Genomic DNA, 24,961 nt, shown 5'->3' with positions numbered 1-24,961 from the left:
TTCTATGTTCCCTGCACGGATTGGATTAATGGCTATTGCATGAACTCATCATTCCTCTTCCTTCTTTCATGCATTTGCACAGGCTACCATCATGCCTGGAGGATGCTCTCTCCTCATCATTACCTCTCAGAATCCTTTTTACTTCAGAGTTCATCTCACATGGCATCTCTTTCATAATAAGCCATCCCTAGTCCCCACCCCTTCACTTTAGTGAAAATGTCCTCTCCCGGGCAGCTAGGTGGTGCAGTGGATAGAGCACCAGCCCTGAAGTCAAGAGGACCTGAGTTCAAATTCGGCCTCAGACACCTGACACTTACTAGCAGTGTGACTCAGACACCTGACACTTACTAGCAATGTGACCCTGGGCAAGTCACTTAACCCCAATTGCCTAAAAAAAAAAAAAAGAGAAAGAAAAGAAAATTTAAAAAAAAAGAAAATGTCCTCTGCCTCTTCATTTTTCCTGAAGCCTTTTACTTGGCTTTCTCTTTTCCCTCTGCCAGATGATATCCTGTATTATGCTTGTCCAGACACGTGTCATCCTTCCCACTCCCAATAAAAATGTAAGCTCCCTGAGGGAAGGGACTATACCTATTTTCATCTATATATCCCCAGTGCCCAACAAAGTGACTTATATTTGTAGTTCACTCAGGATGGAAGGAAACAAGCATGTATTAAGCACCTACTGTATGCCAAGCACATTACCAAAAAATGATCTCCTTGATCCTGGGAGGTAGGTGCCATTATTATCCTCATTTTACAGTTGAGAAAACTGAGGCAGGCAGAGATTAAGTGACTTGCCCATAGTCACATAGCTAGAAAATGTCTGAGGTCAAATTTGAACTCAGGTCTTCCTAAGCTAAACACTGTAGTCACTATACCACCTCGCTGCCTTAATATATGTGTTGGATTAAAGTGAGAGTTCGAGTAGAGGAATAATCAGGAATTGGTCTGATAATAACCACTCCTCAACTAGTTTCTGGTCCTTCCTGTACTATTAACTTGCTGCGTGACCTTGGGTAAATCATTTCCAGAAGTCTTCTATCCTCCTCTGCCAAAAGAGAGAGTTGGGCTAGCAGATAGATAGTCTCTTAAGATTCCTTCCAGTTCTGACATTTCATGCTCATAGGATCCCTCTCATTTTATTGGTGAGGATCACAGTGGCCAAGTGACTTGTCCAAGGTCATGCAGGTATGAAGTGATCTAGGTCTGTGAGTCAGAGCAGAGAGAAATCATTTCAGCCAAAAAGAAAATCCCTCTGCTCTCTTCACTCTTCCCCCCACCTCCCATCTCCGTGGTTCAACGCTTGTACTAAGTATCTTAGAATGGCCACAGAGTGGAAGGGTAGTGGGAGTTTTAATAAGACAAGTTAGCCCTGGGGAATGTTCATGCTTCAAGAATTGAGCCAGTCATAGAGAAAGCTTTAATGCAATTTTAATGAAGCCCTTTCCCGTTACATATGGAAAGCAACTATACACGGCCCAGAAGCCTGGCCCACTCAGCCTTTTTCCCTCCACCCAGGCCCCACCTCACCTGGGCTCCCCAAACCCAGCCCACCTCTCAGGTTCCTTCAGAGGGGCCAGCACCCAGGCCTCTAGAACCTCCATCAGAAGCAGTAGCCAATAGGGAAGTGATTCTGGAGGGGGGAGGGGTATGATTCTGGTCCAGAACCTTCCAGGACCCACGACCATTGCAGTCATGGTGAGGACATGGTCCCATGTCTCAAGCAGCAAGACAGATGCATTTCAGGGCTGAGCTGGCCGTTGGGTGACTCATTCACTACAGTTTGCATTGAAAGCTGTTTGACCAAATTAACCACTATAGGACTGAACTGACTCATCCAGTTACTGACAAAGTCTCCCAAAGTATTCAACTAGGAGGCAGCATGGTGGACCAAACACTGAATTTAGAGTCAAAGGATCCGGGTCAGAACACCAGCTCTGCCATTTACTATCTGGGCAACTTAGGGCATGCCACTTTCCTTTTCTGGGCCCGAGACTCCTCATCTGTAAAAACAGAGGGTTTGGACCAGATGGTATGAATGGTCCCCTCTAACATCGGCCAAGACCGCTCCTCCTACTGGTGGTTATCAATAACAGGCCCTGAAAGGGTGAAAGAGACCAGCGTTCTACTGGGGTTGGTAGAAAAACAAACACATCTGGACGGAAGCCGGACAGTAACTAGGGGCCATTTAAAGCATAAAGAAGCATCTGTAGCAACTTGGCCAAGGGGAAGAGGGATCGATCGCAGCCTCTCACACGGCCGAGTAAGGGGGCGGGGCCAGTTCCTTGGAAGGCATCGCCATGGCTTCCTCGTAGGTCGGCAGGAGCACCTAGAAGGAAGAGATGAGTCAGGCGGAAGATAAATGCAAGGAAACTGGATCATTCTGGGCTCTGCTCTCCAGCTGGGGCCCAGTTCCTGAAATTACTAGAGAATCCCACAACCTCAAGGTGGGAAAGGACTCCAGAGAGCCCATACGTCATCAGAAGTCTTCTCTCCAACACCAGCCTCCCCCCAAAAGCCATCATCCGGCCTCTGCTTGAAGACCTCAACTCACAAGGAACTCATTACCTTTCAAGGAAGTCCGTGGCATTGGCAGTCAGTCAACAGGCATTGCTTAAAGTGCCTGCTCCATACCCATGACATTTATGTTGTGCCCTGCTGTAAGTTCCTCCTATTTCTACCCTCTAGGGCCAGGCAGAACAAACCTAATCCCCTTGCCATGAAGATAGCCCTTTAACTGCTTGGAGACCCCAGTCTTGTCTTTTCTCTAGTCTTCTCTTTTCCAAGAGAAAAACCCCTCACTTCCTAAAACCAATACACATTTAACCTGTCCTACTGTGGTTGTTCAATCGTTTAAGTTATGTCCGACTCTTTGTGACCCAATTTGCGGTTTTCCTGGCAGAGATACTAGAATGGCTTGTCATTTCCTTCTCCAGCTCATTTTACAGATGAGGAAACCTAAGCGGAAAAACAGGGCTAGTGACTTGCCCAGGGTCACACAGCTAATAAGTGCCTGGGTCTGGATTTGGACTCAGGTCTTCCTGACTGCTGGGCCCATGCTCTACAAGCTATGGTGCCACCTAGCCCTCCAAAATTGTCTGATAGTCCTTCATTATCTTGCCCTCTTTCTTCTGAATATCTACCCTGTCAAAAATCTGTCCTAAAATGTGGTGGCCAGAACTAAAAGTACTCCAGAAGTGGTCTGACAAGAGCAGAAGAGAGATGACTAGCAACTACTTGCTTCTATATTGGGGCCACCTGAATTTAATTTACTCTTTCAGCTGCTACGTCCTGGCTGACTCATATCAAACTCTTGCACTTCACCAAAAAAAAAAAAAAGAAAACCCCATGAATTGCTTTCTAGTCACTTCCACCCCTCAGAAATTCATTATTAGTGCACCTGAATTTGTTTTTTTCCTTTGCTAGAAATTTCTTTCTTCTATTGGTCTGAAATCTGCCCCACCCCAACATCTCCCCATTGCTCCTAGGTCTGCCCTCTCTGAGGCCAAGGAAAATAAGTTTAATCCCATATACATGTGTGTGTATGTATATGTATATATATGCAGTATATTAAAAGCAATAATAATAATTTAAGTATAGAATCTTGCACTCATCCCCCTTAAATTCCATTTAATCAGCTTTGCCCCAAACATTCCAACCTGTTGAAATCTGGGAGTGAATATACAGGCTATTGCTTAAATCTTTACGTCAACAGCATATTGAATAACCAGGTCAACCATTCATCCAAGTAATTGATTTTCACAATTGAAAACAGGACCGAGGAAGTCATTATTAAGTAAGGATCCTCAGTTGTTTAGCCTGGTGTCCACATTAGACAGTATGGTATGGTGGGAAATCATTGGCCTGAGAGGCAGACTTCCTTCTAGCTCTGTGATCTATGAATTTGTAAATGTTGATTTCAAGTATTTGAAGGACAAACCAGGAAACAATTGATGGAACCTCCAGAGGGGAAGATTTAAACAAGAGGTCAGGAAAATCTTCTTCACAATTAGAAGTGTCCAGTTATATGGGGCAGTGGAGAAAGCATGGACCTAGAGTCAGGAAGCTGTTTGGTCATTTTTCAGTTGTGTAAGACTCTTTGTGACCCCATTTGGGGTTTTCTTGGCAAAGGTACTAAAGCAGTTTGCTATTTCCTTTTCCAGCTCATTTTACAGATGAAGAAACTGAGGCAAACAGGGTGAAATGACTTGCCCAGGATCATACAGGTAGTAACTGTTTGAGGTCAAATTTGAATTCAGGTCTTCCTGACTCCAGGCCCACTGTTCTAGCCACTAAGTCACTTGACTGCCCCATAGGGAAGAGGACACTAAAAATGTAGGTGGGGCCAGTGCTTTTGGGGAGACAGATGGAAACACTGGTTGAATCTTATTTTAAGACTAACTTCAGGGGCAGTTAGATGGCACAGTGGATAAAGCACTGCCCCTGGAGTCAGGTGGACCTGAGTTCAAATCTGGCCTCAGACAATAGCTGTATGACTCTGGGCAAATCTCTTAATCCTGATTAAAAAAAAGATTAACTTCAGCTTTCCAGCACTCCCTTTCTCCCTTCCCCCAAGGTTCCGGGAGTTCAAATTTAGAAGAGGTAGAACTAGGCATTTCCATGCCCAGAATAAGCAGTACTAACCATGCCCTCAATTCAGTTGAAGTAGGAGAGGGAGAAGAGACTGAGGCCACTGGGGTGAGGGAGGTAGAGAGGGGGAGACCCGGCTTGGGAGGAGCTTAATTAGCCAGCAGTCACTGAGAGGAAGAAACAGATACCTGGTAGCAACCCATTTTAACTCATTTTTCTTACTAATTAGGTTCTAATTATCACATTTTTTTCTTACCTTGTTATAGGTTTGAAAGTATTAACACACCCCTGTAAATGTCTCCACCCTAAGGCAAAACCCTCATTGGCCACCCTCATTACAGCTTAAGCTAAGTGCTCACCTTCTGGAAGATCTTGGCATTGACTTTGTCCTCAACCCTATTTAGGGATTTTATGTACTTGTAGCATCTCCAAACACACTTGAACATGTAGACCTGAAAAAAATTGACTGGAGTTCAGAGTATGAATCACAAAACCCCACATCCTTCTGGGGGTGGGAGGGAGAAGGAACACATGCAGTCTCTAATACCTCGGTGTAATTGATTTTATTAGATCAATACTGTTCTAAATAGAAGAGACCCAGAATACTATAGGAGTCCTTGGCTCCCTGCTATGGTGGGAGATGGAGGGAGGAAAGAAAGTCAGAAGGAGAGGTAGAGCCAAAGAGTGCCAATGATAAATTTTGCCAGTTTCAGTGATTTATCATGCACTATACTTGGGCCCTACCAGTCCAGAGCCCTGAGACTCAGAGTTCTATAACGTGTACCCTAAGCAGTTGTGGCGGGGAGGGAGAGGCAAGGCAAAGGAGGACGTTACATACCTTCAAGATAAGGACGATGATGAATGCTATGGAGAATCCAATCATCAGCTTGACAAATTGATCTTGAGTTATGCCTTCTTGACTTGGGAGATAATTCTGCAATTGTCACAGGGACAGATGTCATGAACTGTTATTTTAGGGAACCATCTGACAACCCGAACTGAGCTACCATCACTTATAACCCAGGATCTTCACCAATCCTAAGCACCTTAGGGGTGGATGTCTATTTCATCCACATCGTAAGTAACTCAGGCCAAGGTTAACACTAAGATTCTCCAGCGATCACACTCACCATATGGTTCATGGACTTAAAGTTGAGGTAGGTAGGGACCTCCATATAGGAGCTGCAAAGGGTCAGGATGCTGAGGCAGAAATCTAGCAACTGCAGAGCCATGAGGGGGACTTTGAAGGGTGTTTTCTGGAGAAGGAAGGAAGAAAAGAAAGGCATGTGAGATGACATTACTTGACAGACTAATCCATGACCAGGAATGAACTAGAGGCAAGTGGTAGAAACTCAACAAATGCATGTTGAAATGATTCGAAGATGAGTCAGAAAGGTACTTAACTGTACTTAAGTATTGTATTTCTTTGAATCTTGTTCAACTTTCACATTCATTTAAACACAGTGATAAGATGTTATGCTTTGCTGATTTTTTTAAATAAAGAATTGTTTTTCAGAGAAAAATCATAACTAATTGGGAAAACATGCTACATTCCTTGTTTCTCCTGTCTATGGGAAGGCTACCCTTTTGAATTTTGAGGCCAATGGAGCAGTTAAATAGGATGTTGGACTTGGAATCAGGAAGTCCTAAGCTCAACTCTTACCTCAGACACTTAGTAGCATTCTGATCCTGTGTCACTTGACCTCCATTTCCCTTAGTTTCATCATCTGTAAAATGGGCATGGAGGCAGCTAACTGGCTCAGTAGAGAGAATGTTGGGCCTGGAGCCAGGAAAACCTGACTTCAATCAAATCCAGTCTCACTTACTAACTGTGTGTCCTTGGGCAAGTCACTTAACTTCTGTTTGCCTCAATCCACTGGAGAAGAAAATGGCAAACTAGTGCAGTATCTTGCCAAGAAACCCCCGTGGACAGTATGTGGTGTGCCCATGAGGTCAAGAAGAGCAGGACTTGACTGCATAAGTGAACTACAACAAAAATGGATATCCCAGTAGTCCCTGCTTCTTAGGGTTGTTGTGAGGATCAAATGAGATAATATTTATAATGCGCTTTACCAGCCTGAAAACACTATGTAAATGCTAGCCATGGTCACTATTGCTCGCGCACTGCTATCTGTCAGACAGTAGTGTCGGCTTCGTTTTACTAACCTACACCTGAAAAACAGTAACAAAGCCTGGGATGCAGCATCACAAGCCTGTAATCCCTACCATGAGGCAGTCTCTTCCAGCTCTGCCTCCCCAGGTCTTCTCTTCTGGGGGGCTAACAATCCCCAGGTCCTTCACCAGATCCTCAGGGGACCTAGGCTTCCAGGGCTCTCTTAATTTTGATCACTCTTCTCTGGATGTGACGTGGTTGGTCAATGTTGTTCTAAATAGTGATAGTGAACATTTAGATATCGCCTACTACGTGCCAGGCACTGTGCGAGACACTCTCTACATATTACCTCATTTGATCTTTACAACAACCCTGGGAAGATGGTACTATTATTATCCCCATCTTACAGATGAGGAAACTGAGACAGACAAAGGTTAAGCAGCTGCCCAGGATCACACAGCTAGTAAGTCTCTGAGGCCAAATTTGAACTCAGGTCTTCCTAACTCCAGGCCCCACACTCGGTGCACTATGGCGCCCTCTACCTGCCCCATGTCCTCCAAATGTCCTTGGTGCCTAGGACTGAATCCAATACACACCAGATGTGGTCAACATTGCACCTCTACCATTGTTCCATGAGATCACATTAGCTTTTAGGGCTTCCATATCACACTGTTGACTCATGAAGAGGTTATAACCAACTAAAACCCCAGGTCTTATGACTATAGTTTAACCACACACCACTTCCCCCCTTCCCACCCCTCCAATCCTATACTCGTACAGCTGATATTTTTTCTTAACCCAAATGTCAAGCTTCACATCTATCCCTATTAAATTTCCTGTGATTAGAAGCAGCCCATCATTCTGGCCTGCCAAGGTCTTTTTGCATCCTGATTCTGTTATCTAACATGTTAGCCATCCCTCCTGGCTTTGGGCCATCCAAAGATCTGACGAACAGACCATCAGTGCCTTTATCAAAGAGATGGTTGAAAATGTTGAACAGAAAAGAGCTGAGGCATGATGGATCCCTGCTTGCCTCAATGCCATGCTCCACCTGACTGCTTAATTAAGGCATTTTTAAAGAAGGTTTAGAAGAACAAGGATTGAAACAAAAAGGGTATAAGCTTTATAATCTACTGGGACTATCTCACATTATGATTCTGTGGTCTGACATCCTCTGTTCTAGTGTTCTGTGGCCTGAAGCTTAAACCCTTCACAATCTAACCCTCTAAGAGTCTATGAAAATGGGTTTTCACAGTGGCCTTCAATTAGGCAGAAAATTCAGATCGCCAGGACAATTGTTTCCCCCAAAGACTCTGATAGTTCAAAATATCTGAAATTTAAGAGAGGTGGGCTTATATCCCCCTAGGGTTTCTCTCTTCTTCTGATCCACTGCCCACACCAACTTTTCAGGAAGATTCTAATTCAATCACTTGTCAGTGACGGGTGTGCTAGCCACTTTGCTCATCAACCTCGCCTCCTCCATCTGACTGCATCCTACCTGCCCCGCTATAGGAAGTACACATAGACTGTCCTCTGTTTTCTTTGTTCAACCAGGATCCCCATCCACATAGAGGTCCTAGCTCTATAATTTGCCCAGCACTGAGTTTAGGTAAGGCATTTGTGCATCCTCAGGGAAAAATTTGAAAATTGCATGTCTGCCCTCAGCCTGATGGTCCCTTGAGGGTCTGAGCCTCTGTGTAATACCTGAGATTTAATGTATCACAAAATAAATTCCTATGAACCTTGGAGAATGGACTTTTCTGGCATTAAAAAGTATGCATTTGCATTTCCCTCTTTTTGTTGGAAAGGTGGGGGTCTATAGATGTGGAATGTTACATATACTGTCCCATTAAATCAATGTGTTAGTTGACTTTTGTTCAAATTTTTTCCCCTTTGTTCCAAAGGAAGACTCACTGGAAGGTAGAGAGTAAACAGTACATTTGGAAAACTAAAGGCATGGATAAAACTTTTAAAATAGTTTTTCAAATAAAAGATATAGGATGACAAAAATGAATTAACACTGTTTAAATGAATTTGAATATTGTTGATAAGAAGACCAACTTTCTGCTTTATAAAATAGGGAAGTAAAATAACCCATATGGCCTCCTCCAGGAAGGACATCTCAACCAAAGAAAAGTATCTATTCTATTCAGAAGGACCAGGGAAAAATATTTTCCTACTTTGGCATTTCCTTCTCCATCTTATCTTACAGATGAAGAAACTGAGGCAAACAGGGTCAAATGACTTGCCCAAAGTCACAAGGTCAGTAAGTGTCTGAGGCTGGATTTGAACACAAGTCCTCCTGACTCCAGGCCAGCACTCTAACCCTCTGAGCCCCTCTGCCACATAGCACATTTTGCCATTTTAGCAGTATCACGAAATAGCAGCCCTACTGCTTCCAAAGACCCAAAGATAAACATCACTCAGAGGACAATGGAAAGGTGGGTGTGAGTAGGCTATGATATGTAAACAATGAGAAACTCCAAAAAAGGACAGGATTAAACAGTAATTAATTACATGCTAAAAAAATTAACTAAACTGTGTCATCAAGGAAGAACATGGTCTGGTCAGGTGGAAGGAGCAAAGGTGAACAGAGTACTCTACTTGATAGCTTCCTGATGTTGGGAGAAATCGAGGAAAGGCTCCAGCCTGCCACGTGGATCCTCTGGGACAAACATTGGGGATGACATAAGATAAGAGCTGAGTTGCATAGGAAAGGCAGGCGTGTGGGGGTTTCAAACTATATCGTCCGAGGAATTTCCAATTGATGAATCACAGATCCAGTTGAGTAGTAAGCCCAAATAAATCATTGATAAAAATAAAACTTTTACCAAAAAAAATTTTAAAATAAAGGAAAATGTGCTCTCATCAAGTCACATTAAGAAGCTTTGCCTGCCCACGAAAATATACCCTGTGTATTTGAGGCTAGGTAGCTGCCTGCCTCACTGACCTCGGTCCTGCCATCGTCCCAACTTCTGTTCTCCTAAGGCCCAGAGCCCCAGGCCTAAGCTGGTCTAGGAGGCTGGGCACTCACCGTCCGGCTGCCCCGGGAACTAAACTTCAGATAGGCAGGGAGTTCAATGTAGGAGCCCAGCAGCGTGAGGAGGCACAGGAGAAAATCCATGATTTGCAGAGACAGGAAGGGTAAAAGATGTCGCTCCCGGTTCTAGAAAAAAAAAAAAAAGGAAAAAAAGTTTTACTGACTGCTGGCCTGCCATTCTTGAAGAACAGATGCTTTCAGTCCTCACAAGAACCCCCCCACAAGGAAGGAAGGAAGGGCAACACTTAACTGGCTGATCATGAAGGAGCCTTGGGTCCAGATAAGGGAAGGCCTCCCACCTTCTAGAAAGATCCCATGCCTCTGCATGGAACCAGTATGGAATGTGCCTGAGTACACCGGGAAGAGCACTCAGATCCCACATCAGAAACTTTCTGAGTAACTTTGGCGAAGTCACTCTGGGCCTCAGTTTCCTCACATGTAAAATGAAGGATTGGGACCAGAAGGACTTTGGGGTGTCTTCCAGCTCCCAGTGTGCCATCTTGTGATACTTACCAGCAGACCGTGGAAATGGCATGCAAAATTTGGACCACTGCTGGGCTTTTTAGGCAAGAGGGTTCAGGGAGGGATTTGGAGCCTGAATTATCCTAACGATTTCCCAGACGCCTGTGACACTGCTTACTGACTGCCTGGAGCTCTTTCAGAGCCTCTACTTCCACTTGGCAGACCTAGAACCAGCCTAGGTATCCACCCTGGTTGGGACAGAGAGCCAAGCTAGGCCTTCCTTCATCTCCAAACTCCCTGGCTTACATCATTCCTTCTTCCTCTCTCTGCTTTGCTCCCCTCCTCCACTTCCCAAAGTTGCCTCATTCTACAGAGTCAGTGTCCTTCTGCTTCTGAATCCACTTGTATCCAAACCATGATTTAAATTCCAGATCTGGAGTAAAAGGACTTAGACTTTAATCCTAGTTCTGCCCTTTGGGCACGTCTAAACCTCTCCCAGCCATGGTTCCTTCCCTCATCTGTAAAATGAAGTGGGTTGGACTAGGTGATTTCTAAGGGCCTTCTCAAGTCCGTGATCCTATGATTCTGTGAGACCACCCAAGCCTTCTAACTATTGTTCAGTCATTTTCTAAGTTGTGTCTGACTCTTCACCACCCCATTTGGTGTTTTCTGGGCAAAGAGCCTGGAGCGGTTTGTCATTTCCTTCTCCAGTTCATTTTACAGATGAGGAAACTGAGGCAACCAGGGTTAAGTGACTTGTCCAGAGTCACACAGCTAGTAAGTGTCTGAGGCCAGATTTGAGACTTTGTGACTCCTGGCCTCACACTCTATCCACTGAATCACCTAGATGCCCCAGAACCAATGTGGGCCTTCTAATACCAAACCCTAAAATGATTTTCCTTGTCCCAGGCCCAAAGACTTCATCCTTTTGGTCCCCTGGTTTCAGCCAACAATCCTGCTAGAAAGCAACTTATCTCATGGTTCCTGCTAAAGTATGAGTAATAAGTAGATTATAGGTGCTTTCCCTCTCAGAATTCTATGTGTTTGTTAACCCAAAGGAATGACTATCTAACGGTCTAATCTCAAGCAATGTGACAGATGGACAGCTTGCAATTATCTGATGGCAAGGGGAGCTGATTGTTTGATCTTTGTTCCCTGGAGACTCCCCTTTTCAGGACCTCTTTCCCCACTCACATCATTCGAGGTACGCTGTTTATAGGCTCTGTGTGTTTCCTGGGCCGCAGAGATAGTTCCTGTTTCCAGTGATGCTGAGTCAAAAGCCCCATGATGAGGCCCCACAGATGCCACAGAATACCAGCCCATTGTCAGTCGGAGCCTGAGATGGGAGCCTATCTGTTCTTCTTCTTAGAAGTCTCATGGCCAAAGAGGGGGAGCAAGTAGGGGCCTGTCTGCTGGAATAATTCAGGCCAGAAAGAAGCCTTGAGCTTGAATTCCCCTCCTTTGCCTCTGTGGCCTGTGGGCCTGAGCCCTGAGGAGGTGGGGATCAGAAGACATGGGGATATGGTCGGAGCATTACCACTAACTCACTAGGTAACCTTGGCCTAGTGGGGATAATAATCCCAGGTCACAGGGCTATTGTGAGTGATTCAATGAGATTGAATGAAAGGGCTCTAAAAATTATTGATGTTAGATATGTGTAAGGGCCTAGTGTTATTAAGATTAATGATTATGCCAGTCTTTTGATGAGTTCCCACCCTAAGCCCATGGCCAGGATGCCACTCCAGCTCATTCAAGGCCAATAAAGACAGAAAATGACTCTTAGGTCCAGTGGTACAGAGACCTTGAGAGGACTTGCTGGTGGACACTTGGTCTAGGGATATATCTCTCCTCTTATTTTTTTTTTTATTTTTTGGTGAGGCAATTGGGGTTAAGTGACTTGTCCAGAGTCACATAGCTAGTGAGTGTTATGTGTCTGAGGCTGGATTTGAACTCGGGTCCTTCTGACTCTAGGGCAGGTGCTCTGTCTAGGGCCATATCTATGCGAGCCCCCAAATAATCCATCGAAGGTTACTAGGCTTGTACTAATAGGGTGGCCACAGAGAACAGTATTCCCTCAGGAAGGTGGCCACTCCCTCACCAATGGGATGCTAAGTGGTGGTTCAGTGCTCAGATATAATGGTGGCCCCAAAAGAAGATTCCACATCAGTCCCCAAATTGTTATTTTCATGGTGCTGTGTAGACATCTCATGGTCCAGCTCTCTGCCTCTAATTGCATCCTTCGGTCTTTTCCAGAATTTGGTTCATTCATTCCCAACATGCCCCTTTCCCAATCCCACTTCTGCTACTTTGCCCAGCGTTGGCCAAGCCTGCATGCAAGAACCAGCCCCCAGGAAGTCAAGGACATTTGTGTTTGTAAGCTTTTCTGGGCCTGCTCTTCCCTCCTCAGAACCCCAGCTCCTTGGCAAGTATCTAGTGTCCCCAGAGGACATTGATGGGGACCCACCCGAGTCTGCCTGACTCCAAAATAATCCCTCCTACTCTCTTTCTTCCTCCCACAAGAACTTCCTTCTCGGTGCCTCTGCTGTAACTGCCAAGAAACTACAGCTCCCGCTAAGAAACTCACTCACACTTAGGGAGAAATGAATAACAGTTTCCTCTGCTGTCCCACCCAAGGAGGTTTGCTTTGCAATATAGAATGCACGTCTTAATTCAAAGAAATGAATTTCTAACGACAGGATTTCAAGCATTCTGGTGGGCCGGTAGAGGAGAAAATTTGGAATTAATGTGGCAAGGGAGGGTTCCCAGAAAGACACAAAGCACTTTGACAATTTCCTCATTTTGATCTTCACAACAACCACCTGAGGCAGATGAAGCAAGCATTACTTTATTCATTTTAAAGATGAGTAAAACTGAGGCTCAGAGAGAGAAAGTTATTTGACCACGGTTACAAGGAAAGTAAGGACTTGAACCCTGGTCTAGTGACTTCAGACCTGTGTTCTTTGCACTATACCAGTGCCTCTTACTCAGCTAGATGAAATAGTAAGCAGAAGCAGGAACTTGGAGGCAAGAAAGCCTAAGTTCAGATCCCACCTCAGACACTTAGGAGCTGTGTGACCCTGGGCAAGTCACTTAACCTCTGTCTGCCTCAGTTTCCTCATCTGTAAAATGTGGATAACAGCACCCATTTCCCAGGATTGTTGTGAGGATGAAATGAGGCATTACATGTAAAGGGCTTTGCAAATTTTATGTTATATAAATGCTAGATACTATAACTGTTACTTTGCACCCCATGGATGATCATCTATTGGGTGTATCTACATATCTATGCAAGCCCCCAAATAATCCATCGTGGGTCCACTCAGGTTACCAGCTCCGTACTAAGAGGTGGCCACAGAGAAGCAGATTCCCTCAGGAAGATGGCAACACACTGCCCAGTGGGATCCAAATGGTAGCTCAGTGGTTAAATATAATGACAGCCCTGAAAGACACCCAGCAGAGAATGGAGAAGGGGAGTCGTTTGTTCTTCCTACAAATCCCCCACCCCCAACAGAGAGAGGGGGGGGCGGGGAGGGAGGGAGAGAGAGAGAGGGAGAGAGAGAGAGAGAGAGAGAGAGAGAGAGAGAGAGAGAGAGAGAGAGAGAGAGGGAGAGAGACACACACAGAGAGAGAGAGAGAGAGAGAGAGAGAGAGAGAGAGAGAGAGAGAGAGGGAGAGAGACAGAGAGAGAGACAGAGAGAGAGGGAGGGAGGGAGAGAGAGACAGAGAGAGAGAGAGAGGGAGAGGGAGGGAGGGAGAGAGAGACAGAGAGGAGAGAGAGAGAGAGAGAGAGAGAGAGAGAGAGAGAGAGAGACAGAGAGACAGAGAGAGAGAGGGAGGGAGGGAGAAGAGAGAGAGACAGAGAGACAGAGAGAGAGAGAGAGAGAGAGAAGAGAGAGAGAGAGAGAGAGAGAGAGAGAGAGGGAGAGGAGAGGAGGGGGAAGAGAGGAGGGAGAGAGAGAGGAGAGAGAGAGAGGAGAGAGAGAAGAGAGAGAGAGGAGGAGGAGGGAGGAGAGAGAGAGAGAGGAGAGAGAGAGAGAAAAAGAGAGAGAGGAGAGGGAGGGAGGGAGAAGAGGAGAGGAGGAGGAGAGAGGAGGGAGGAGGAGGAGAGGGAGAGAGAGGGAGGAGGGAGGAGAGAGGGAGGAGGGAGAGAGAGGGAGGGAGGGAGGGGAGGGAGGAGAGGAGGGAGGGAGGGAGAGAGAGGAGGGAGGGGGAGAGGGAGGGAGGGAGGGAGGAGGGAGGAGAGGAGGAGGGAGGAGGAGGGAGGGAGGGAGGGAGAGAGGGAGGGAGAGGGAGGGAGGAGAGGGAGGAGGAGGGAGGGAGGAGGGAGGGAGGAGAGGAGGGAGGGAGGGAGGGAGAGGGAGGGAGGAGAGGAGGGGGGAGGAGGGAGGAGAGGGAGGGAGGGAGGAGGGAGGAGAGGGAGAGGAGAGGGAGGAGGAGGAGAGAGGAGGGAGGAGGGAGGGGAGGAGGGAGGAGAGGAGGGAGGAGAGAGAGAGGAGGAGGAGAGGGAGGAGGGAGAGAGAGAGAGAGAGAGAGAGAGAGGAGAGAGAGAGAGAGGGAGGAGAGAGAGAGAGAGAGAGAGAGAGAGAAGAGAGAGAGAGGAGGGAGGGAGGGAGAGAGAGAGACTTTCCCCCAGAATCGATGAGCCTTTGAAACCAGCATAGGCTTCTCTCCAAGTAAGCTTCGGAGCTGTCCAGCTTTGTCAGCCGGGATGCACAGGTGCTTCACGTCCACTGCTAATGGGCTGCTCCACTGGCTGCCTCTTACCTTGAGTACACCATAGAGCAAGCTCACACTGATGATAAAAAGCATGGTGATGAGCAGGAAGCTGGAGGCAATGTCCGCTGAAAACCAAGGGAAAGGACAGTGAGGGCCTTGGGGTACAGCCTCAGGGAGTGGACCTGCAGTCAGAAAACCTGGATTCCAATGAGGGCTCTGCCTCTTTCTAGCTCTGGGATCCATAGGCCAGCAATTGCTCTACTCCTCAGTTTTTTTCATGTGTCTGTAGTTTCTTCCAGTTTTAAATTTCTGTTCTGATCTGATTTGACCTGACCCAAAATAAGCAAAGTCATGGAGTAGAAAGAAATAAGAGGTCTGTTCTAGGGTTGTGTTCTAGGTTGTTACTAGCTTAATGTGTGACCTTGGGGGAGTCACTTCCTCTCTCTGGGACTCAATTTCCTCACCTGTAAAGTAAGAGATTTGGAACTGAGTCATTTTGAAGATCCCCTCTGTCTCCAACATTTTATAGAACTCTCTAACCATCAAATTTGTCCAAGTAATCAACCAGAATTTATTAAACACCTACAACGTGTCAGTCATTTCACTAGCCACTGGGCATGGAGAAACTCAGAGGAGATCACATGTAAGTATAGATGGTCTTTTCGGTCACTTTCAGTGCTAGAGCTCTAGATTCTTGGTATGTACAAGGCAGTATACTTGTATGTACATACTTGGTATGTATAGGGGCAGTGAGATGGCATCAGAAAGACCTGAATTCAAATGCAGCCTCAGATACTTAATATCTGGGTGACCCTGGGTAAGTCACTTGATCTCTGTTTGCCTCAGTTTCCTCATCTGTAAAAAGAGCCCAGGGTTGTTGTGAGGTCTCAAAAAAGATATTTGTTTTTTCAAAAAATCACTAAGCATGGTGCCTGACACATATTAGGCACTATTTAAATGGTTATTATTATTGTTATTAAATACAAGACAATTTTGGGTAGGGTAAGAGGCACTGGTAGCTGGATTTTAAAGGAAACGAGAGATTCTAAGAGTCAGAGATAAGGAGGGAGGTCACTTCAGGCAGAGAGAACAGCCATTATAAAGATCCAGAGATGGGAAGTGGAGGGCCATGGTTCAGCAGTGAAAAGGGCTGTCTTACAAATTTTCTATCCATCCCTGGAAGTGGATCACCCAGAGAGCTTGTGAATGACCACAGCTGGTATAGTCCCCTAAGATCCCAGTTCTGGTCCCAAGGACTGACTGGGCTGCCCCCCACACACACACAGCCCTAGCTCAGGTACTCCTCCTCCCTTCAGCCTCCACCCGCCTACTGAAACCACCCCCTTCCCCAGGGACATACCAATCTTGTAGTATGACATCTGCAGGATTTTGCAGTATCCTCTGCCAGTGGCCACTTCCACTGAGTGTTCAATGAAGAGCAGCACACTCATGACCTAAAGAAGGGGAAAAGAGATGGTTGGGGGAGACGAGGTCACTGAGCACCCACTTCTAGCTGGGTTGGCCTTTTAGAAGCCAGTGGTGACCGCAAATCCCCAATGTGTGGCGATGGAGCGGAGCAAGAAAAGTGAGGGCTTGGGGGAACTCCAATGGCAGCAGAGCCATGGATCAATCACCTCTGAGTCTCAGCACCCCCATCCTCACCCTCCTCTCCACCCAAGGAGTTACAGTGCCAATCACAGCCCAAAGGACAAAGAATTCAATTCAAAATGTATTAAATTGTACTTGGAATCATCCCAGCTACACCCCTTGAATCAATCAGCATTTATGAAGTACCGCTGTGGTCCACGCACTATGTTAATCAATGGAGCGCAAGTACAAAGGAGAGGCAGGTCTGTCTTTAAGGCACCTATGTTGTAGTAGAATACAACATGTCTGAGGGTAAGTAAACATAAGAGGGGTGGGTGGGTGTGGGTGTGTATGTGCTATGGGGGGAGTGGGGGTGTCAGCAACATCAGGAAAGGTCACTTGAAGTATGTGGTACTTTGAACCAATTATTTCCTACCTATGCAACCCTGGACAAGTCATCTCCCCTCTTTGAGACTCCGTTTCCTCATTTGTAAAATAATTATTTTAGTGCTGCAGGTTATCCAGCAGAAAGCTTCAGTCTCATTACAAAGGGATTGGACTGGGGGTCTTCTAAGGTTCCTTCTAGCCAAAGCCAACCTCTCACAGCTGGTCATTGTCCTGCCTGGAACTCAATGCCATCCTCCAGCAGGGGTCTCACCACAGCAGAAGAGAGTGGGGCTACGGCCTCCTTCCTCCTCAATGAGCCTCAGTTTACCTCAGTTAGATCAACTTAGTCTTTTGGGTGCTTGTGTCACAGTGATTCTTCTTCCAATTTCTTCCTCAGATCACAGCTTGTTTCTGATTTACAGGAAGTTTGCCTACTGCAGTGAAGACTTAGAATTGTAGAATACAGAATGTCAGAGCTGGGATGGGGCTTAGAACCCAGAATGTCAGGGCCTTAGAACATAGAGCATCAGAGCTGGAAAGGGCCTTGGAACACAATGTCAGAGCTGGGACGGGGCTTAGAACTCAGAATGTCAGGGCCTTAGAACATAGAGCATCAGAGCTGGAAAGGGCCTTGGAACACAATGTCAGAGCTGGGACGGGGCTTAGAACCCAGAATGTCAGGGCCTTAGAACATAGAGCATCAGAGCTCGAAAGGGCCTTGGAACACAATGTCAGAGCTGGGAAGGGGCTTAGAACACAATGTCAGAGCTGGGACGGGGCTTAAAACCCAGAACGTCAGAGCTGGAAAGGTCCTTAGAACAGAGAATGATGGAACCCAGGCTACAGAATGTTAGAACTGGAAGTCACCTAAGCACCTAGAATGTCAGAACTGTAAGAGGCCTGAGAATGCAGAATGGTAAAGCTGGAAAGGACCTTGATACTTGGAAGGTTGGCTCAGGGAGGGACCAGGAAGCTTATTTAGCCCAGCTCCCTTGTTTTGTAAATGAGGAAATGGAAGCTCAGAAAGAGGAAGAAATGCCCCCAAAGTCAGGCAGAAAGTCAGTGAGTGAGCTGGCCAAGGTGTCAGGGCCCCAAGCTCCTCCTCTAGGGAGTTGTCAACCAATAAGCATTTATGAAGTGCTTCCTGTATACCAGGCACTGTGATAAGCATTGGGAATACAAAGCCAAAGGCCCCCAAGTCTGTGACCTCCAGGAGCTTACATGATACCTGCACTGATGAGCACAGACAAGACCACTACAAGGCAGATCCAAGCAGGAAACTTGGATGGAAAGGCACTAGCGGCAGGAGAGGGAACCATGCACCTCCTTCTCCTCTTTTCACTCAGTCCCCCTACAGGGGTTGGCCCTCCAGGGAAAGCCTCTCTGCTCTGAAGCCTCTCCTCCCCAAATTGGCCTGGATTGCTCCACCAGACGAGTTAGGTCTCAGCACTGGCCTGCCCAGGACCTCTCTTTCAAACCACAGAAACATCTGAACAGAGAGAACATTTCCCTTCCTCTCAGAAAGGAGGCAGTAATCACATCACTTTCTTCCCTGTGATAAAAAGCTGGGCTAACTGAGGCGGAAGGTCAGGGTACTGAAACAGAGGAAAGGGCGATGCAGACAGAAAGGAGAAGCGAGGCTGAAAGACAAGGAGGTCACGGTTTCATCTTCTACAGCACAGAGTCCCTGACCCTTCACTAGACAATCCAGCTGTTTCTTCAAAGAAGAGAGTTCTCCAAATTCTGAAATCCTTCGTTCCAAGGTTCCTCCCTCCTCTGACATTCTGTGTCCCAGCTCTGCCATTCTGTGTTCTAAGGCCCCCCCATTCCCAGCTCTGACATTCTGTATCCTAAGGCCCCTCCCAGCTCTGCCGTTCTATGTTCTAAGGCCCCTACAAGCTCTGACATCCTGTATTCTAAGGGCCCTCCAGCTCTGACATTCTGGGTTCTAAGAGCCCTCCAGCTCTGGCATTCTGGGTTCCAAGAGTCTTTCAGCTCTGACAGTCTGGGTTCTAAGGTTCCTCTCCCCTCTGACATTCTATGTCCCACCTCTGACATTCTGTGTTCTAAGAGCTTTCCAGCTTTGACACTCTGGATTCTAAGGTTCCTCTCCCCTCCCACATTCTGTGTCCCACCTCTGATATACTGTGTTCCAAGGCCCCTCCCAGCTCTGACATTCTGGGTTCTGTCCTTACCCTGATGTTCTGTGCCCTTAACATCTTCCATCCTGTGACAGTGGCCTTGCTGATCCTCAAACCACACACTATCTGGGCATTTTCTCTGGCTGTCCCCCAGGCCTGGAATGTTCTCCCTTTTTATCTCCCCCTCCTGTCTTCCTTCAAGTCCCAGCTAAAATCCCACTTTCTACAGGGAGCTTCTTCACTGATGCCTCTTAATTCCAATGCCTTCCAGCTGGTGATTGTTGCCAGTTTATCCCCTCTCTAGCCAGATTATCCGTAGGTATTTGCATGTTGCCCCCTCCCCCATTAGACAGTGAGCATCTTGTGGGCAGGGATTGTCTTTGACCTTTCTTTGCATCCCCATCACTTAGCACAGTGACTTGCATACAGTAAGCACTTAATAAATGTGTATTGATTCACTGACTATATTACAGGGTCCCTTTCAACTCTGGCATTCTTTGTTCTAAAGACTTGGGCTCATTTAGAACCTCAAGGGAACTCAGAATGATCTCATTTTACTTGCCAGTTGGGCAAGGAGACTGGGGCGGTGTCTCCCTGGCACCAGCTGAGGCCCAAGATGCACCACCTGGCCAGTGTGAGCATCCTCTCCCTAGAAAGCTGGGTACTGGCTAGGAACAGACAGTCTTCTCTTAACTCTGCCTCTTAACTCTGCCATAACCAGGATGGAAAAGCCCACAGAGTTATCCTAAGCTTTGGCTCAGACCCCAGGCTCACCAAACCTTCTTCCATTTGCCAAGTCCCTGGAAAGTGTGAATGTTAATATTCTAGTCAGTAGAGAAGGATATAAACTCATGTGTTTGCAAAATGTTAGTGTAAGAAAGCATTTTAAAGAGCATTATATCCAAACTCCCTCATTGTACAGATAAAGAACTTGAGACCCAGAAAGGAGAAATAACTTGGCAAAGGTCACCTGAAAAGGACCTTAGAATAACCATCTTAGAATACCTAACATTTATGTGACACTTTAAAGTTTGCAAAGTAATTTACATATAGTGTCTCACTTGAGTGGATGCTATAATTATCCTCATTTTACAGATAAGGAAACTGAGGCTGAGAGAGTTTAAGTGACTTGCCCAAGGTCACAGAGGTAGTAAATATTGGAGGCCAGATTTGAACTCAGGTTTTCCTTCTTTGAAGTCCAGCACCCCATCCATTGCACTGCCTAATATCAAACGTCAAAGCTGGGCAGGGTCATAGAAATTATCTTGATCAATACCCTCATGTTGTGGAGGAGGAAATTGAAGCTTAGAAAGAAGAAGTAAGCTAGTTGTAGACCTGCCCTAGGATTCAGGTCCCCTGATCCTACTGCAGGGATATTTCTACTCATTCTAAATTAGCAAGAGAGCTGAGATTAGAACTAATGTCTCTGAACTCATAGGCCAAGATGTAGATCACTCCACTGCTGCCTCTGTCTAGAACTCACCCTTTAGGGTTCTAGAGGATCAAATGAAAATGATAATTGTAAAGCACTTGGTACAATGCTTGGCCCATGTAAGTGTTTTGTTCCCTTTCTCTGTCTTCCTCTGCCCTTACCAGTTAATCAGTCATAAATTAGTCTATTTTTTACAAACTCTTTGGAGTTTAGTCAACAGAGATTAGCTCCCCAAGGATCAATCACTCCTAAGGTCATTTCCAGAATCCTCAGACCAGAGCACTTGATGGGACCCTCTCTGATGCCACTGGGGGCTTTCTAAACAAGAGACAAAGTCTGGGCAGCTTCCATCTTTACCACCCCCATAGCACCATGGATGGCCCAAGAGCCTACTGAGGGGAGCAGATAATGGGTTCTCTGGGAAGAGAAACCTTGGACAAGGCAGGGGTGAGAGCTGGTATTCTAGAACCCTGAAGGATTGAAAAACTACAAATTCCCTGAGTTGAAAGGCACATTAGAGGTCATCAAAGACTACCTATTAGTGATCTAGAATTTATTTTATCACCTTCCTCTTAGGAACCATCCAGGTTTTTCTTGAAGATCTCTAATGGTGGGGAACTCATTACCTCCGAGGCATCTTGTTCCACTTTTGAACATCTCTGACTTGATAAGAAGTTTTTTCTTATATAGAACCCAAATCTCTTTCCGAAAGTTCTATTAATCCTCATTCTCTCAGCCACAGCTCCAGAAGACTCCTGATGAATCATGCTACACCCACCCCCCTCCCTCCATACATAAGTGATGGGTGCAGAGTGCAGATGGAAGCAGATTACTTTTTTAGACATGGCTAATGTGAGAATTTGTTTTGCCTGACTAAAAATATCTGTAACAAGTTTTGTTTTTCTTGCTTTCTCAATGAATGGAGGAGGGGCAGTTGAGAGAGAGAGATTTTCAGAACTGAAAATGAAATAAAATTGAATTTTTAAAAACACAGTAAAGAATAGCAAAAAAAAAATTCCTTGTTCTATTTAATGCAGCCAGACAAATCAAGTCCAATACCTCTTCCATAAGACAGCCCTCCAAATACTCGAACACGACGTTCATATGCCCCCTGAGCCTTCTCTACTCTGAACTCACATACTTCCAGTAATTTGTAGTTATGACTCAAGCTCTCAGCCCCCCCAGGATCTTAGTCACACAAACTGTTGTCCAGCCAGGTGTCCTCCATCCTACAGTCAATATAATTAAGTTTTATTTTTATCCAAACCATAAGGCTTTACAGTCATTCTTGTTAAACTTCATATTAGGAGATTCGGTCCATCATTTTGGCCCATTGGGATCTTTTTAGATCTTGATCCTGTCAGCTATCTATGCAGACCATCACTTACAGCCTTGGGTTATCTCCAAAACTGATGAGCATACCATCTATGTTTTCCTTTAAGGCATTTGTCAAAAGGACAAACAGCCCAGAGTCAGAGGTAGATCCATGATGCTTTCCACTTGAAATTTCCTTTCCAGGTTGACAACAATCCATTCATCACAGCTGTTTGCGTACATAACCTCATCTGAGCCTTAACAGGTGCTTGACAGTCCTCCACACTCCACCTTTATTAACTGTCCTGTGGAATTCCCCACCATGACCATTTCGAACTGTTGTTTTTCTCTTCTCATCATCAACTACACCCCACTTTTCCATGCTTACAGCAAGAGACCCATTGTCTTACTTAAATGAGATGACCGAGGTCATATGATATGAGTTCTTTCAGCTACCCACCATTCCTCAAATTCTCAGTATCATCACCCACTCTCCTTACCTGAGATCACAGGTGAGGCATCCCTATCCTTCAGTAAGCCTACCTATTCCCTTGGTCGTCCTTTTTCTCCTCCTCTTCTTCTTCTTCTTTCTCTCTCTCTCTGTAAGTCAGTAAGCATTGATAAAGTATCCACTATGTGTGAGGCACTGTGCTAAGTGCTGGGGATACAAAGAAAGGCAAAAAACAATCCCTGCTCTCAAGGAGCTTACAATGCAATAGGGGAGACAATATGCAAACACATATATACATATATATGCAAACATATAAGCATATGTACATACATATATGTATGTATATGCAAACATAAGCATATGTACATACATATATATGTATGTATATGTATATGTATGTGTATGTGTGTGTGTGTGTGTGTGTGTGTATGTGTGTGTATAATAAAGTGGAAATAATCAACAGAGGGAAGGCACTAGCATTAAGGGAAATCAGGAGAACCTTCTTCCTAATCGCTGGTCTGTCTTGCCTACACTCCAGTCTCCCCAGCCCTAAAAGATTGAAGGCAAATGGAGTGACCACTTGTTCAGAGTGTTGTAGAGATGGACTCCTGATCAAGCAGAGATTCTGGGGTTTCTTCCAGTGCTGTGATTCTATGGTTCTGTTCTACCTGCTACAGCCCTCCTCAGCACCCACCTGAAATGTCACAATAATAAATCAAAAAACACTTACTAAGTGTCCACAATGTGCCAGGCACTGTACTCAGTACTGGGGAGACAGAGGAGAAAGCACAGTATATGATGTTGGGTTTGTCCATAGTTAGAGCAGTGACATAGGACAGGGAATTAGAGCCCTTTGCCTGGAGTCAGGACTCCAGCCTTTTCTTCTCCTAAGCCTTCTCTTTTCTAAGAAAAACATCCTCAGTCTCACATATACCACATCCTACAGCCCCTTGTAATCCTGCCCTTCTTCCTCTGGATGGCGTCCAGCTTGTCAAAAATCAATCGATGTGGCACAAATGGGTATGGAATCAGGAAGCCTTGATTTCAAATCTAGCCTCAGCCACTTACTAGCTGGGTGGCTTTGATCTGTCTGCCTCAGTATCTTCAATTTTAAATGGGGATAATCATAGCACCTACCTGCCAGAGTTGTTGTAAGGATCAATAACATAATATTTGCAAAGCACTTAGCATAGTGCCTGGCACATAGTAGGCATTTAATACTTTCTTCCTTCTTTGTTTGTTGACTTTGCTTACTGGAAGAATGAAACTAAAATGCTCACTAAGGTCCCTTCCAGTACAAGTATCTTATACTCTAATGAGGCAGGTAGTACGTCTATAAGATGGTGCATGCACAGTACACACAGAGTCAATGCAGAGTAACCTTAGAGGCGTAGATCTTAATGGGTCTTCCCCGATCTATGCATCATATGATCTTAAAATATTTGAAAGGCTGTTATGTAGAAGAGGAATTATCCAATCAATCAATCACAAACATTTATGAAGCACCCACCCTGTTCCAGTCATTGTTAGCCACTAGAGATACAAAAACAAAAGTGAAATAGCCCCTGCCCTCAAGATGCTTATATTCTGTCAGGAGAGACAATGTGTACATAAATAGTATATCCAAAAATAGATAAAATAAATATGATGTAATTTATACCACATAATCTATATCACATGTAATTTACATTGCATTACTTATATCACATGCAATTCACATTACATTATTTATAGCACATAATTAATATTACATTATTTGTATTATATGTAATTCACATAATATTATTTATGTTATATGTAATTCACATTATATTATTTATATTACATGTAACTTATATTACATAATTTATATTACATGTAATTCATGAATTATTTATGTTGTATGTAGTTCACGTTACATTATTTATGTTACATGTGATTCGTGTTATATTATTTATATTGCATGTAATCAGTGTTACATTATTTATATTACATGCATGTTATATTGAATTCTTTATATCACATATAGTTTATGTTCCTTATATCTCATGTTATTTGTGTTACATTATTACACATATGCACAAGGGGAGGTCCAAGCAGCTGGAGATGGGCACTCATGTTGAAGGGAGTAGATAGTCAGAGGGACCTTGGAAGGAAACCAGAGACTCTAGGATGTGGAGTGGAGAGAGGAGCACATTCTAGGCATGGCCATAGCTCAGACAAGGGCACAGAGACGAGAGATGAGGGTCATGTGAGAGGAATAACAGAAAACCCAGGGCAGCTAGACCGTTGAGTATGTGAAGGGGATTTGTGAAATAAAGGCTGCAAAGGCAGATTAGCACCATGTTGAGATGAGTTTTACATACCAGTTAATGGCCCTAGCTTTTGATCCTGGAGGCACTGAGGGCCGCGGGAGTTTGTTGAGCAGGGGAATAGCCCCTCAGACTCGGGCTTTAGGAACAGCAACTCAATAGGACTTCTGGGATCCGGGCATCGGATAGAAAACTGTCCTCTGCCTAGTTGTGGCCATTACCCACTCACCAGCATCTTGCTTAAAGAGATCTTGTCAGAGAGTCCATTTTTAGCCTCTGGAAAGCACCTTACTTTCCCAGTTTGCAGGTGTTGGGGGACCAAGGCAGAGCAAATTCAAAACATCAATGACCCTCCTCGGACACTGGGATTCTTTGTTTCCCAGGCCCTTTTCCTTTCCCCATCTTCACGACCCTTACTAACAGAGGGCAAGCTCCCT

The 24,961-nt window shown here is 45.3% G+C and overlaps 1 protein-coding gene across 1 annotated transcript in view; it reads right to left on the bottom strand.

Moving 5' to 3' along the window:
- Positions 1-1,409: 1,409 nt before the first annotated feature.
- LAPTM5 (lysosomal protein transmembrane 5) overlaps positions 1,410-24,961 on the bottom strand; it is a 44,964-nt gene continuing 21,412 nt past the window's right edge. The window contains exons 2-8 of the mRNA XM_020983357.2: positions 16,282-16,375; positions 14,970-15,046; positions 9,738-9,869; positions 5,721-5,846; positions 5,429-5,524; positions 4,950-5,042; positions 1,410-2,329 (exon numbers count right to left, since the gene is read on the bottom strand). Of these exons, the coding sequence (XP_020839016.1) occupies positions 2,252-2,329; positions 4,950-5,042; positions 5,429-5,524; positions 5,721-5,846; positions 9,738-9,869; positions 14,970-15,046; positions 16,282-16,375 (696 nt within the window). The 3' untranslated portion in view covers positions 1,410-2,251. The remainder of the gene's footprint in view (positions 2,330-4,949; positions 5,043-5,428; positions 5,525-5,720; positions 5,847-9,737; positions 9,870-14,969; positions 15,047-16,281; positions 16,376-24,961) is intronic.

Source organism: Phascolarctos cinereus, unplaced genomic scaffold (assembly GCF_003287225.1).
Source record: "Phascolarctos cinereus isolate Bilbo 61053 unplaced genomic scaffold, phaCin_HiC Scaffold_726;HRSCAF=1367, whole genome shotgun sequence".
In the NCBI taxonomy this organism is placed as follows: domain Eukaryota; kingdom Metazoa; phylum Chordata; class Mammalia; order Diprotodontia; family Phascolarctidae; genus Phascolarctos; species Phascolarctos cinereus.
Note: the sequence above shows the minus strand (reverse complement) of the source record. Positions and strands in the feature narration are given on the sequence as shown.